The sequence below is a fragment of the Stegodyphus dumicola genome, chromosome X2, assembly GCF_044657685.1.
Source record: "Stegodyphus dumicola isolate Sdum_Otavi_A_Nest chromosome X2, ASM4465768v1".
Taxonomy (NCBI): domain Eukaryota; kingdom Metazoa; phylum Arthropoda; class Arachnida; order Araneae; family Eresidae; genus Stegodyphus; species Stegodyphus dumicola.
In genome coordinates, this window is record NC_140781.1 from 196,354,954 (window position 1) to 196,370,319 (window position 15,366).

The following is a 15,366-nucleotide window of genomic DNA, read 5'->3' on the forward strand; positions in this document are numbered from 1 at the left end:
GCTTTTTCTCCCAATTAAAAAAAAAAAATGCAGCACTCTTGTCACCTATTTTAGGCAAACTGAAAGCTACATTTTTTCCCCCTTTCTCCGCATTATACTATTCCAGAATTTCACAATTTTTCTTTATAATTCCATGGTATATAAGACTTTTTAATTTCTTTCCCTTGAGATTCATTATTTGACAAACTACCTGTACAGTAACTTTCAAATGCTTTATTTGATTTGTTTTCAGAGCCATTCTCTTCAGTTGATGAGGTGAAAGATTCTTTTGTTAATTCGTCAACCGCAATTTCCCTTGGACTGTCATATTCGTTTAAAATCTCAGAAATCAGACTTATCAGTCTAATATCCTCTTGCAGATAATTTCAAATGTCTTGCCTGTCTTTTCCATATTGTGTCTTTGTTGGTTCAGAAACAAGCTGTTTTATTTATTTACTTCTTTCTTTGCACCAGCACCCTGATGATGATACAGGGAAAGATCCAAATTTCTTATTTCATTTTTAGTTTTAGCATTTTGGTTCAGGCAGTTTTTACTTTTTAAGAGAAGCTGGCTCTTTTTCATGTTAAGACAAAGCGAAACAAAAAAAAAAAGTAAAATAACCTTGCAGTCAGCCCATTCCCTCGATATGAAACCAGGACAAACTACCTGTATTCAACAGTCTTTAATGATTCAGCCACTGGTGAGGACTGTTATAATAAAGGCAAGAATATGTGATTTAGCTAAGCTTTTATTTTTAAAAAACTGCACTGTTATTTTAATGATCTTTGTGATACGGAATTTAAGTATGCAGATATATTTATAAAAAAATTATAAGACCTATTTATGACAGTATGTTTCTAAGATGTCAGTATATCTTAAGTATTCATAGTTTCTTTTGTAACTCATGAAGCATTAACATAATGCAACTTTTGATGAATAACTTAGATTTTCCTCTTTGCTCAGCATACTTTAACATTCTAGTAATATTAGTTAAACCTTCTACTTCTTATGAGAGGGGGAAAGAATTGTGTATACAGTTTAAAATATATTTAACACAATGTTAGAATATAAAGAAAAGACAAGCAAAATACTTTTGACAAATAAATGCATTTTTATTAAAAAACTATGAAATACAAAAGTTCTGGGAAAGAGAATTAATTTAAATATCAATTAATTCTTATTAAAAATATACTACTCAAATCTTAGTCTGAAACAATGTATAAAGTAATCAATAAAAATATACCAAGAATTAAAAAAAGAAAAACTACAGATTTGGCATATTTCTATGAACCTGAGGTTCATTTTTAGCATAATAAAATCAACAGCAATTGTAGACCCAATATAATGCAAACCCTGAGGTCATCCTGATAACAATCAATAGCTCTAATAAAAGGATCTCAAAAGAATCCCAAATATTATTATGAAATCTGCATAGATCACTGATGTAATGGATAGTGGGTATGATACAGATTTGAAATGCACCACATGATCTCATTTTATACTGGGCAGCACACATTGGATTTAGTGTGCATATTATAAAGTGTCTAAAATATTCAAAACTAATTATGATTCCTTTTCAAATGTTAAAAGTATTAAAATGAAATGGCAGTGTTTATATATGTAAAGTTTAAAAACTGAAAACATATTAAGCCTTGAAAATGTTAAACTATAAAATGATTAATGCTTTTACATATGAATCAACACATATTTAACATAACCACTTCATTATACTTTATGTTTTACATTTAAATGTCAACTATGTTCCCTCTTCATAAGGATTATTTCTGTGACAGGAAGGTAAATTATCCATAGCATACATATCATTGCTCACTTAACATTTGAAGGAACTTACAGAATATCATATAACTGATTTCAATGTTATACCAGTAGTGTTCTTTCAAAAATTATGTACTACAAATATTCTGGAGACTGAAGTATTGATTATTATTTTCTAGTAGACAAAAATATTCCTATAATTAATAGGATACTAAAGTATTTAATATATATTTTTGCCAAAGAAACACACTGATAGTACTTCTTTATAAGATTTGATACGGTTGTAGGAGTCAAGATTTGTAATCAAAGATGTCATGTACATATTTCCATACATGATACAAAAATTCATTATATGCATTCCAAGATTCTCATATATGTTTCATGATTCACTCAACTATTGCCTTCAAACACTATTTACACTGTATTCAAAAACAGCATATATCTTATACAGCCTACTATGATGATAAAGATCTATTTTATATTATATCCCAGTCTCTTGGCATTGGGAAACAAACACAGAGGGGTGGGGGGAATCACAATGCAACAAGCACAAAAAATTATCCCAGTGGTTCTGATATATGATTATTTTTTATAATTCATATAATTATAACCTTCAAATACTACTTACACTGCATTTAAAAAGAGCAAATATCACATATTACTGCATTATGGATTTAATACAAGGTCTTGGTGCAGTTCCCTTAATATGTTAATTTCTCAGCTTTAAGAGACAATATACATCAGAACAATGGGAAGGGCCCCTCCCCCCACAAAAAAGAAAGAAACTGCAAATATATCCTAGGGAGACTAAGTTTTCACTTTCTTTACAATCATTTTCATTTCATTAACACCTGACACACAGAGAAACTTTTTTACAAATGTGTTTCAGTCATGAGTTATTTAATTGATGGAAATATGATACATCAAAAACACAATGCACAAAACATGTTTGAAAAGATTTCAGCAAAGAAACAGCACAAAACAGCCTTGAAGCTATATAAATTTTGATGAAATATGCACTAAGAAATAACTTACACATATGAAATAATGCAATAATTATATATTACAAAAATACACACAACATTTCACGTCAAACAAAAAATATTCAACAGCCATTGCACAAAAGCATACATAGCAAAACTGGAAAAAAAAAAAAATAATAATTTGCAGGTGTTCCAGTTACAAGTCTTCAATTAATACCTAATCCAAACTTACACCACTGCATTCTAATTTAAGTTCAATATTAGAAATAAATCAAGGTTCCATTCTGACTATACACAACTAATAACAAAAGTAAATTACAATACATATGATAAATGCAAAATAAAAAATAGGAAATACAAAACTATTTACTTCATCGTATAATAGACTAGTCCAGTTCTGTTAAATTACTCCACGAATCCATACAAACAAAACAAACAAACAAAAAAAAAAAAAAAAATTCAGAGCAATTTTGTAACAAAAATTAGTTATAAAACTGATCATACCTTAAAATTATAATTTAGTACATTATAAATGCAAACTGAAATTATAGACCATTTTTTACAACTTTAAACATTATATTTTACTTGCATAGCTTATTATGTTTTTGTCATAGTTATTCCTAATGCGATTACCAAAGAAGCACAGGAAATGCAACAAGCATGACAGGGAGTTCTTGACAATGAAAAACTTGTTTTCAATGCAAGTAAAATATATTTTTACTATTATATTTTTACTATTTTTACTCCTATCTCAGATTTCAATGGATTTACCATCAGTACTTAAATAAAACCCTGACACAACATAAGTATGTAAGACAACATAATAAACAACATAAGTATTCTTCAGATAGCTTACTGACTCTCAATACATGAACTCTTTTCACTTCAAATGAGAAGCGTCAAGGTCTGCTACATCTTCCTAACACTGTTACAGTATTTTAATGTACAGTACACGCCACTTGTTAAGCTCACTATTTAATACACTCAGTCACTTATGATGCTAAAATTTCCAGGAACCAAAAATATATACTAATATATATTAATTGCATACTCTTTATTAAACTCATCTCCATTTAAACACAAACTGGCAAATGACTGATTCTTCAGTATCAGAATATCATACTTGTATCTATCAAATCTTTTCATAGTTCATCTATTTATAGTGTATAGTGGACCATGGCTTTATCTTTCAGATATGTAGTGCTTCACTGCAGTCTCAGGTGATACCTGGGAACTCACCTGTCTAAAGGTCACATGAAACTTGCTGAAAGAGCTTGTTCCTACTTGGTCCTAACAGATGTCAAACTCTGTGGACTGAAGGTCTAGATTGAGAAGCACACCACTTAAGAGGTTGCTTGAGGGCAGGAGAGACGATGCTAAAGAAGAAGGAAGTTTTGGGAGCCACTATCTCATAACAATAATGTAGTGCTTCAATAAAATGGGTTTGACTAAAACTTTCCTGTCCCTGGGCCTATGAGACACTGTTTTCAGAGTTCTGTGTCTGCACTGGATTTCAGATGGGCAGAATCTTTTTACCTTAAGGTAAACAAATCAACCCTGTAGAATACATGCACTGTAAAATGAATGAGGGTTCCTTCTGGAAAACCAAAAGACAAGAGGTAGAAGTTAAACTTCCGTACTCACTTTTTGAAGTGATCTAAATCTTCCCCTTGGGATAGACACATTATGATCACTGAGAGTTATTTAAAAAAATCATCATATGCTTGTAAGCACTGCCATACAGTAAGAGTCTTTGAATGGAAAGGAAGTGGTAATTGTAGACTGAAGGAAAAGGAAGGAAAACATTACTTATGATTGCAATCATGAAGCAGCAGATCAACCTGATTGACAAAATGCAGTCTCTGCTAGATAGAAACACAAGTTTTGAAACTGTATGCATCACTGGAAAAAGCATTCTTTTAATTTGTTGTGTGCTTAATATCGAAGGGGCCAAAAATGCCCCTGCAAAAAGATTTAAGCCTAAAAGAAAGGAATAAACCTTTAAGAGACCTTGATGTTCTTGGTAAGTGTAGCCATCTCTCCCCCCCTCATAAAAAACTGCATTTAAAGTGTGAATTGCCCAAACAACACTGTGATCTTATGCGAAGAAGTATAATTCATGAAGAAGTAGCCAAAAAGTACAAAAATATCTCAAGGAAGTGCTAAAATGACAGAAAATTAAGAGTTGTTGAAATTGCTTTTCTAAAACAGTTTCAAGCTTTAAAGCTAAAAAATATTTCTAAAGCTTTTTTCACTAAAGGTGGGATAAATTCTAGGAGAGAGTTTGTTATCAATTGACATATGGCTCACAAGAGATGAAGCAAGAGAAATCCAACATCATTCATCGGAAATTTCATGGTGAGAAGAAAGAAGCGAATCATCACATAGTTAATAACCAGATGAAAGATGTTTTGCTTGAACTGCTAAGTGAATACAAGCTACACAAAATTTATAACACACACATGAAACTGGACTGTAATACATAACATAACCAAAACACACTGAATATGATTTAAGAAACTGAAGGAATAATTTATTGTGTTATTAATATGTAACATGGACCCAACAATTAAGAAGACGACACTGGTTATTAACATACACAGAAAAACTCAATATTTGAAAAGAATCAAAAACTTACTTCTAACTTGTCAAAGCAGCAAATACTCATAGATGACAAACAATAAAAGTTTTCCTCTACCCCCTGAACAAGTTTAGCCTATTATTGTTAGCAACTTTTTTCTATTAGTATTAAATCCCTTAACAAATTTAGCCTATTATTATTAGCACCCTGTAAAAAATAGTGCTGTACATATTTGTTGTGTTATTAAACATATACCAAATTATTTTCCAACAGTGTGTTTCACTTCAATATACGCATAATGTGAGGATTTGTGGACTTGAAAATCCTTATGTTACAAGGAAGCTGAAAGGAGATAACTCAAAAGTGAATATTTGGTGTGGGATGCTGCATGACAAGATTTTTGGACCATTTTTCTTCAATGAAAAAAGCATAACAGAGTTCACCTCGATACATTAACTAAATTTGCCAACAGTTGGAGAACAGTCAACCAGTGGTCATTTTGTTGCATATCAAGGTTGTATAACTTATGTCACTTGTCACAAAAGATTTGAACCTTGCTGGCAAAAGTGTGACCAGTACCAAAGGTATATCTTGTTCCATTCTTAAACGACAAGCTGTTAATGTTCTTTAGAGACTTTGTGGACACTGTAATTTTAATGATTTTTATTTTAAAAAGAAACAGCAAACTGAAAAATTAAAAAAAAAAAAAAAGCTTTACTAATTAGATACCTGTACAGCACATACCTCTGATGTCTTTCAGAAAAACATTAGCGTCTCTGCAAACATCTAATGTTTAACAATTACTTTTGCAATATTATATTATAAGAGCATTCAAATATCATTACAGAAAAGATTTTCAGTAAATGATGAATGGGATTGAATTTTGTGAAAGGGACCAATACAAGTCAATACAAAGAGTAATCTCTCAAGATCAGTTAAAAACTGTTTTAAAAACTGCAGCTTTTATGAAGAAGTCTCCAAGGAATTGCAAACTATAATGTTTAAAACGTCAAAGAGAGAAGTTATTAGGATTCATTATTAGAATATGTGTCAGTTCACAATAATTATGAAACAATGTGTATAAAAATGAACAGTGTGTATGGAGCCCTGTGTTAAAAGAACTGCAGATACTGTGAAAGTGATACATGAAAAAGTGATGACATGCTACCATCAATTAAACCTACAAAATCATTGAAATTTCTAAGGGAAAAAACTCTTGATCTGAAAGGTGCTAATCATAAAAGCTATCAGCAGTTTTAGGAAATTGAAAATACTATTGAAAAACTGATGTTGAACAATATGAAACAAATGAAGGTACAAGAGTTGTTTATAAAAGATACAATTTCATCAAAAACATAATAATAAAAATATTTTTATGAAAAATTTTCAAACGAATTTAAAAATTACTTAAATAATTTAATTTTAATATTAAATTCTAATCATTATTTTAGGATTAATAAATGCATTAGTTGTTTGTTATTATGTTACCTGAAAAGTTTAAAAATGATATCATGGTTTGCAATGCACAATTTGCTATTTATTAAACTCAGCTATTTAATAAACTCAAATACGTTTGAAACAGAAGTGATTTTAATAAGCAGTGGGTAATGTACTTCTAAGTTAAACACATCTTTTAAATTGTACAATTGATATCATATAAGGGGAGATTACATCTAGCAACAAGGCCTGATTAAATTATTAAAAATCAAGAAAATATTACTTCATGTACTTATATTAACAATTATAAGCTTTGTTCTTAAATAAGTGCATTATATTCTATAAATGACACATTAGGACAATTTTTTTTAAACACTGTGAATGAAATGTCGGAACTTTATACTGAAACAAAAGAATCAAAAGTTACCATTCCTTGCATTTAATACATACATAGAACTTTCATATTTCTATACCACTGCAAAGTAGAAGCACTTAAATTACTGTTGATGGACAATTTTAGTGCAATATAGCAATTAACAGCATAGAGAGTGCAGATTATAAGAGTTAATATGCATGCTGACATTCATTTTACTGTTAATATTTCAAGAACTTCTTTATAATACTGAAAACACACAGCTAGTAAACATATCTGCAGATAAGCATCATTCTGACATATAAATTTTACAAATTATATTTTGTATTAAAATTAGAAAATTGATTTTATACGCTAAATCTATAACACAGGAGGATTCAATGCAAAGATCAGCATTACGCTGAATATCATGCTAGGCACATACTTTACTAAGTGAACTCGGCCAATTAAGAATTTATACCACAGTTAGAGCATGATTTTTGTTAGCCAACAGATCATAATCCCCAAAATACTGGTTACAGCTTAAAGGTATTTTTAATTCTCTCTTAATTTTTACAGCTTCAATTTATTAAAAATGATTGATCGAAATAATAGAGATCTACCTTAACTATTTATGAAGAGTTTCAACTGTTTTATTTATCATATAAAACTGACATAATGATGTTTTAATTGTTTACATTACAACATTTCCAAATTGAAAAGAATAACTTACTACAAAAGTTAATTTTCTGATAACCCAGAGTAATTAGAACTATAGCAGTAGACTATGTAAAAGCATATTAGACTAATTTCAGGGTAAAAGCATTGGTTCCAAATGCCTACAAAGACTAATAATTTCACACAGGAACAAGATTCACAATTTTAAAAACATAACAAAAGCAGAATTCTATAGATATGAACCTAACTACAGATGAAACTAATTAAAATATGAACAAGTACACTTTCCAAGCAATGAAACGAAAAACAGTTATTTACAGTTAAATATAGTAACATCCAAAATGTTACAAAAGAAATGCTTAAATAAAATTTCTTCCTTATAATAATATATATCGTTGTTTGTTTCCATATATTATTCTATTGCAACAATCATGATTTTCTCCTGCATTATACACAAACTTTTAAAAAATTCTTCTATTAAAGGTATTATTATTATATATTAAATAGTTTTAAGAATTATGATATTTAAATGGCAGAAAATTAAACTGCACTTCTATCTAAACAAACAAAAATTACCAAACACATAGTTATTTTCCCAAATATAAGGGAAAGTGTACCCCCTTGTTTTGCACAAAAGCAAAAACTAGGCTACATGAAAATATTGTATACAAAAACGTGTAACAATAAAGTCTTTGGAAATAATATGACATCATGTCAGAAAAAAATTATACTTGCAAAAGTAGCATAGTATCATTATGTACTCAAAAAGATATTTACAATGTTAAACTACATATAAAAATTAAACTAGCTTATTTTGATTTTTTAACAAATTTTCAAGACTGTTATCATAGAATCATAAATTGCAGTGTACCATATTCATTACTATATTTTATTCACTACCATCATACTGCAGATCAGAAAATTGCCTAATTAGTTGTTTTCTAACAAATTTACACTCTGAGTAATATTAAAAACAAATATGCCATATTCAAAGTCATGGAGGGGGGATGGAACCTTTGCCAGCTAAAAATAAATTTTTTATTAAACTCATCAGAATGTTGCAAGCTTAAAGACAGATATTACTTTCCTTAAAAAACAAATGAACAATCAAGACAATTGAATAAATGACTAATTAATAAATGCTACAACATTTCTCAGTCTACTTTTTGAAACTATTTATAATTCATTGCAAATATTATAAAACAACTAACATTTTTTAATCTGATAGTTTTTAATCTGATAGTTAATCTGATAGTTTATAATAAAGTATAACAAATTCCAAATATTTCTCCATTTTACTGTTTCTAAAGTAAGTTTATTACAAACCAGTCATTGCTCACAGGTTATTCAGTAACTGAGACTGTGCGTTAAAACACTACATTTCAAAGAATAGGAAATTCATAACTATGGATAAATTCTGAAACTCTTTATATGTTTCATGTATCAAATCTTTCTTTTTTCATTATTATTATTAAATTCATATTTATTTATCACCACTTTAACACTGACATTAGCGAAAAACAGAAGATTTACAAGTCCAACACAAGCAGTTTCAAATGCCAAAAGATCTGACCACGACTGATGAATGTGTACAATTTATTAATCAAAATATCACATTTATAAGAAAATTTAAATATTGTACTAATATCTAACCTGAAATCATGACCATTCTGATAAATGCCATGAAAGATATAAAGAAAGTTTAAAATTGGTATGTAAAAAGAGTTTCAAACTAAAAATACTTTACTACAATTTAAAAAAATAACAGTTTTATCTGATACAATAAACAAATTGATACAACAAATGAAAATCTGATATAACAATGATATGTCTGATACAACAAATGAAGTAATGCAATAAGTGAAAACCGTACTTCAAATTCGTTAAACATTAGAACGTCTCAAAGAACACTACAGTACAAAGTCAGAGATCCGGAATGATCTAAATTCCAGACCCTTATTTTTTAACAAACTTTATTAGACCAACAAAAATTTTTTATGCATTACACATGTGCATTTGATTTTTCCTGCCATGACATGTGGAGAATCCTGATTCTTAATTTTACTTCAGTAGTAAATTAAAATACCTCGTTATTGAAGAAACAATCATTTTAGCATAAATTTGTATGATCAATAACTTGCCTTCGTAGCTGCACATTTGCTTGGCATACATCTCAAACTGAAACATTCTACATGAAAACATCGTTGATATTATGACTACTAATGTTTTATATCCCTGATGCCAGCTTGGCAAATCCTTATTTATTATATTTTGCTTTCATCATTACATGTTTGTCAACAGCAGATAACTTCAATAATGACTCATTCAGCAGTGCCTAAATACTTTTTTTTAATTAGTAATTGGATAGCAAAGAGTATACATGTTGACACTACGCTTGGCGACGATTACAAGTTTAAGTAAAATGTGCTAAACGTTGATGAGCTAAAATTTAACAAAAATTTCTTTCCGTATGATGAAAATAAATTTTTTATTAATGATACTCATAGGCAAAAAGATTACATTTAGTGCTATTTGAATTGCGAATAATTGATTTTTTTTATTCACATAAACTGAGAACCGACACCAGAGCTCGTATGGTCACCGGGGGCAGCAGAATATAGGACAAAATTTTTGGAATTTAGAGAAGCACTGAGTAACAAAATTAGGGATGATAAAATTTTTAGAATTTAGAGAAAACACTGGAACCCAAAATTAAGGGGCGGTAAAAATTCAGAACTTAGGAAGGTGCTTGGTAGCAGAATTTAGGACCTGCAGAGACTACATCAGGAAGTAAAATATCTAGCACCAGCCCTCAGTAAGCTTAAGTATATGTGGAGATTTATTTTTTCAGGACTCAAATAAACCTTAAACATGTGCAAGAAATAGACGTAAGTATAATATATAACTAAATTAATACAATTCAGACTTAGTTGTCTCAATGTGTGATAAAAGCAAGACAAAATTTAATGGAACTTGTCTTCAGTCGCCAGTCTCATGTTACATATAACGTTAGTACATAATGCTAGATATTACTACATGTTACTTAGTCTCATGGCAACAATATATAGTGGACACTGTTAAGCTAAGCTAAAATTATACTTTACTGATTCAAAAGAATTTCTGTTAATATAGCAGATTGCACTGTTAATTAACTTTCTGATTTGTTACAGCTTATTGTGTTTTGTAGGCTGTCATAATTACAGCAATTTTATGAAAATTAAAGTATGAACTTTTGGTTATGTCGAAAAGAGTTTCTAATTCTGGAGCTGCAACAGGATCTACAAAGCAAAAGCCTGTTCCGATGTCCATTACACAAAAAGTGGAATTGCTGCAAAAAATGGATATAGGCATATCTGTCTCAAAATTATGTGAGGAGTATGGCATTGGAAAGTCAACTGTATATGACATAACAGAAAAAGGAACTTAATAATTTTTTGCAGATTCCAACACCCCACTTGTAATGAATAACAGAAAAATTATTCGCTATGCATAAAATTTGCTGTGTGGAGCATCGGAAGATCGTCAGAGGATGTGCCTCTGAAATTTATGGCCAGTTACCATATTTCACGGTATGGATAATGAAGATGATAGCTCCAAATTTGAAGGTTTTCGGATATCACAAACCAGAGGTGAAATTTTCCAATCAATGGCTTTTGTAAAAAATGTAGAGAAGAGGTAATAAATGAAGATGATATTACATAAGTTTTTATTGCGATGAAAATGTTCCAATCATCATTCAATTAGTGGATGGCAAAATCTGTAGTGTGGTTCAATATCTAGAAAATACCGCTACAGATAGTGAAGAAAATGACAGAGAGAAAAACAAAAAAGTTTTGATTGACAAGTTAGTCAAAATTCTCGACACAGCAACTACAGGACTCGAACAGTGTAACTTTGTCAGTGAACAAGAAAATATGTCTGTCTATAGAAATAAAGAGAAAATATTAGCACAAAAAAATTAAGCAACTTAAACAATTTACATTGAAAGAAATGTTTAATATATTGAAAAAATAAATATTAGCTCCTTTTTAAGTAAAGTTTGGTACTTTCAGATCATAAATGCTTCATTATTTCATAAACCCTGATTTTATATGCTTAATTTTGTAATTTCTACATGCTATCTTACTAGATTTAAATAGATGATCGAATATCTGGAAAAATCCGGAATCGCCAAAGTCCCGACGAGTCCGGATCTCAGACTTTGTACTGTAATCCTGAAATATAATAGTAATATAATATAATCCTTTATAATGTAATCCTGAAAACTGAAGTACTTTTACACTGAATTTTCACTTTTAAAAGCTGCCTTCCATGAGAAATTCACACTTAAAAAATCATTATTTAAAACAATTATGCAAAAATAAATAAATAAATCTATCAATTCAGAACTATTATTTCATTTACCACATCTTAGAATATAATTAACCCCTTAACTGCCGCGGAAAACGTACAAGATTCATTTCCCAGTGCCACGGTTTTTCACACAGGCGCGCACTGTTATGCGTTGTATTAGGGGGAAAATAAGTGCAAGTTTTACTTTCTAAAAACTGTTTACTTTCACAAAATAAAGAATAAAAGAAAAAAAAATGAATGCACAAAATTTGAGTAAAAGTATAATAAAAAGATATAAGTATAATAAAAATGAGGGTTTTATAATAAAAAAAGTCCCTAAATGCAGTTTCGATCAATTCATTTTTAGACCAGTAAAGTCTAATATCAGGTTTCAGTGTTATACCTTGGGAAATCAAGTATGCCTAAAAAAACATATTTCTTCTGAACTGGTTGAATGCCACGATTTTGTTCTTGATTTTTTGTTTGCAAAGTGTTAGTTCATATACTCGTCTACAAAACGGTTAGTTTCAGTAACAATATGAAGCACGAGCAGTTCAAAAAATAATTCAAAAAAGATAAATGGGTTTGAAACATCCGTTATATCTTTCTTTATTCCTGGAACCTACTACAAAAAGTAAACGAAAATGGAGGACACAGGACAAAAAAAAAAAAAAAGTTTTACTCAAACAACACTAGCCAATACCGCGCAGTCATTACTTTCACCGCTTTAGACACACCTCTCTCTCCAATTTCTCCCCACACTTCTCTGAAATAGTATTTTCCTTCGCATATTTTGTCAAGGTCATTGTGGTGTTGCATTCCAAAGCTTTGCGAATAATTTTAGGTGTAGCAGCGCAAAGCAAATGATAGCAGTTTGGAAGGACGTATATATACGCCTGGGGCAGTTAATGCATCGGCTGAGCAAGGCGTATATATACGCCCGCGGCAGTTAAGGGGTTAATGTATTACAAGTTCATACACAAATATATGTATACTTATGATTTGGAGCATCAATGAATTACATTTTAACATAAATTTCTGTACTTAATAGGAACTAATAAAATGAAAGTTTGTATAGTAAGCACTGTGAATAAGCTAGCATGTTTTGTAAAGTATAATGCATTTGATTGAAATATCAACACAATTATGATGATATAACTTTAGAAGTTAAATTATTCTTATTAATAAGTAAGATACACAGAATGACATAGGGTGTTGCCAGCTTTATCTTCAATGTGACACATCAATGCATTTAAAAATATTTTAAGAGATTTCCTCTTACTCAAAAGTTATACAAATTGCAAGTTTTCATTAGCTTAATGATGGGAACATTTATTGAAATAATTTAAATTTTAAATTCAAAAACCATTCTGTCAACATCACAATGCACTACAAAACATAAATAATAGAAAATCAGCACAGTTGCTGCAAACTTATTAATATCACTATACGGTTAAATGTTTTGTGCATTAAATCTACAGTACCCAACACAAGTGATGAAAGGAACAGAATTCATGCTGGAAGAAAGTAGGGATTGTCTATGAGCAGTAATTTCAACAATAACAAACTGCTGCTCCATACAAAATTTAAATGTGTTAACTAAAATAAAAATTACTCTTTATGTTGTTAGTATGCTATAAATATCTGGGTTATTAATTTTCCTTTAAATTATTCTTAAAAACACTAGCCAAAAGTCCAGATGGGGGACTAATGCTCAAAACTGTATATTCTGGACATAAAAAAATGAAATGATTATGGGAAATAAATATACATATCAATGACTTTCAATGTGTAATGAATGGACTCTTCAAGGTAAAACAGTTTGTATAGAAAAGAATGGGTATTTAAAAATTTTCATATATACAGGTTCGTACTGAAAGTAAAAAGAATATCTTATGCTTAATATATTATGGTAGAAAAATATTTCTTTTCTGTGTGATAGATATTTACTATTTGTCCCATAGAAACTTGAAAACACCAAGCTATTAGTAATTATACGTATACATGAAGCACAATGAAATGTAATTATTAGCTGAGTGCCCAAATGCAACAAATTAGAAACAATACGATCTTGAATGAATATAAAGATAAGGCAGATGACGATGTAATGGTGGGAGACACACGAGGTGGAGGTAATTTATCTGTTGGCAAAGCACTTGGCACACTAAAAAACAGATCTTCAAAATCTTCTGCAGAAGCTACATTTCCAAAGCCACTCCCACTTCCACTACCACTAGATAATTCTGTTGAAATAAAAGTATTCTAAATGTCATACATTTTTTATTTCATACTGACTACACATTCAAAAGAAAAAATTTTTTAAACATGAGAAAATATTTTTTTAATCCATAAAAGGTACATACTGTCTTTTACACTGCATTTGTATATGTCAAACTTTAAATTACTTTTTAAGATGTTTGAGGGCTCTTTTTTTCATATTAACTAATTTCCTAATCCAATCCCTCTCGTAAAATGTGCTCCTGTATCTCTATCTACCAAATCTCTGATGCTTCAACGCTTCTACCATCTAAAATCTTGCAGCCTGTTTGCAATTTTCCCAAACTTAAAAATGTGAAATTGCATAGTACATGTGACATTTATATTTATATTGACAGCATTCATCAAACCATTATTTTCATGCTATTTTGGATGTTTCTTACTGTGATGAAGTTTTTGGTGATCTGGAAACACTCTCAAACTTCTTCCCATATAAATAAATTTGTTGTTGTTGTTGTTTATACTATTTTCGTTTATAAATGTGCCCACAGAGACACTTCACTTACGTAAAGGAACTAAAACATGTATGTGTATTTTTAAATTTTAAGATAATATATACTTTTTTAATAATCACACTCTTTTTAAGTGAAGAAATTAGTCCTGAAATTCATGAATCTGTATTAGAAACACTCCACCATATGTGTCATAAAACAATCACAGAGATTAATCTACTCAGAAAATACACAAGGCAGAAATCTACACCACTTCTTTTTAGTGAAAAATAAGAGAGTTACTGAAAGGGAAAAAGACATTCTTCAATTGTTTTCTGTATGCAGCTTTATACTTAGGCTTGGTATATTTTAACCCATATGTCTTAACAGGAGCACTTCAAACTAAATGTAACTATTTTGATATAATTTGTGCTTACTAATCTACAGTCCTAAATACTGACTGAAGGAAACTTACCATGCAATCTATGATGGTAAAGCATATTCTTAAATTAGCTCTCACAATATATAAAAACTTTATT

General features: G+C 29.8%; 1 protein-coding gene across 1 annotated transcript in view; it reads right to left on the reverse strand.

The window, feature by feature from the left end:
• Positions 1-1,068: 1,068 nt before the first annotated feature.
• The window catches only part of LOC118187618 (glypican-6-like), a 111,270-nt gene continuing 96,972 nt past the window's right edge, over positions 1,069-15,366 (reverse strand). Inside the window, exon 9 of the mRNA XM_085809688.1 lies at positions 1,069-14,362. Within this exon, the coding sequence (XP_085665814.1) occupies positions 14,148-14,362 (215 nt within the window). The 3' untranslated portion in view covers positions 1,069-14,147. The remainder of the gene's footprint in view (positions 14,363-15,366) is intronic.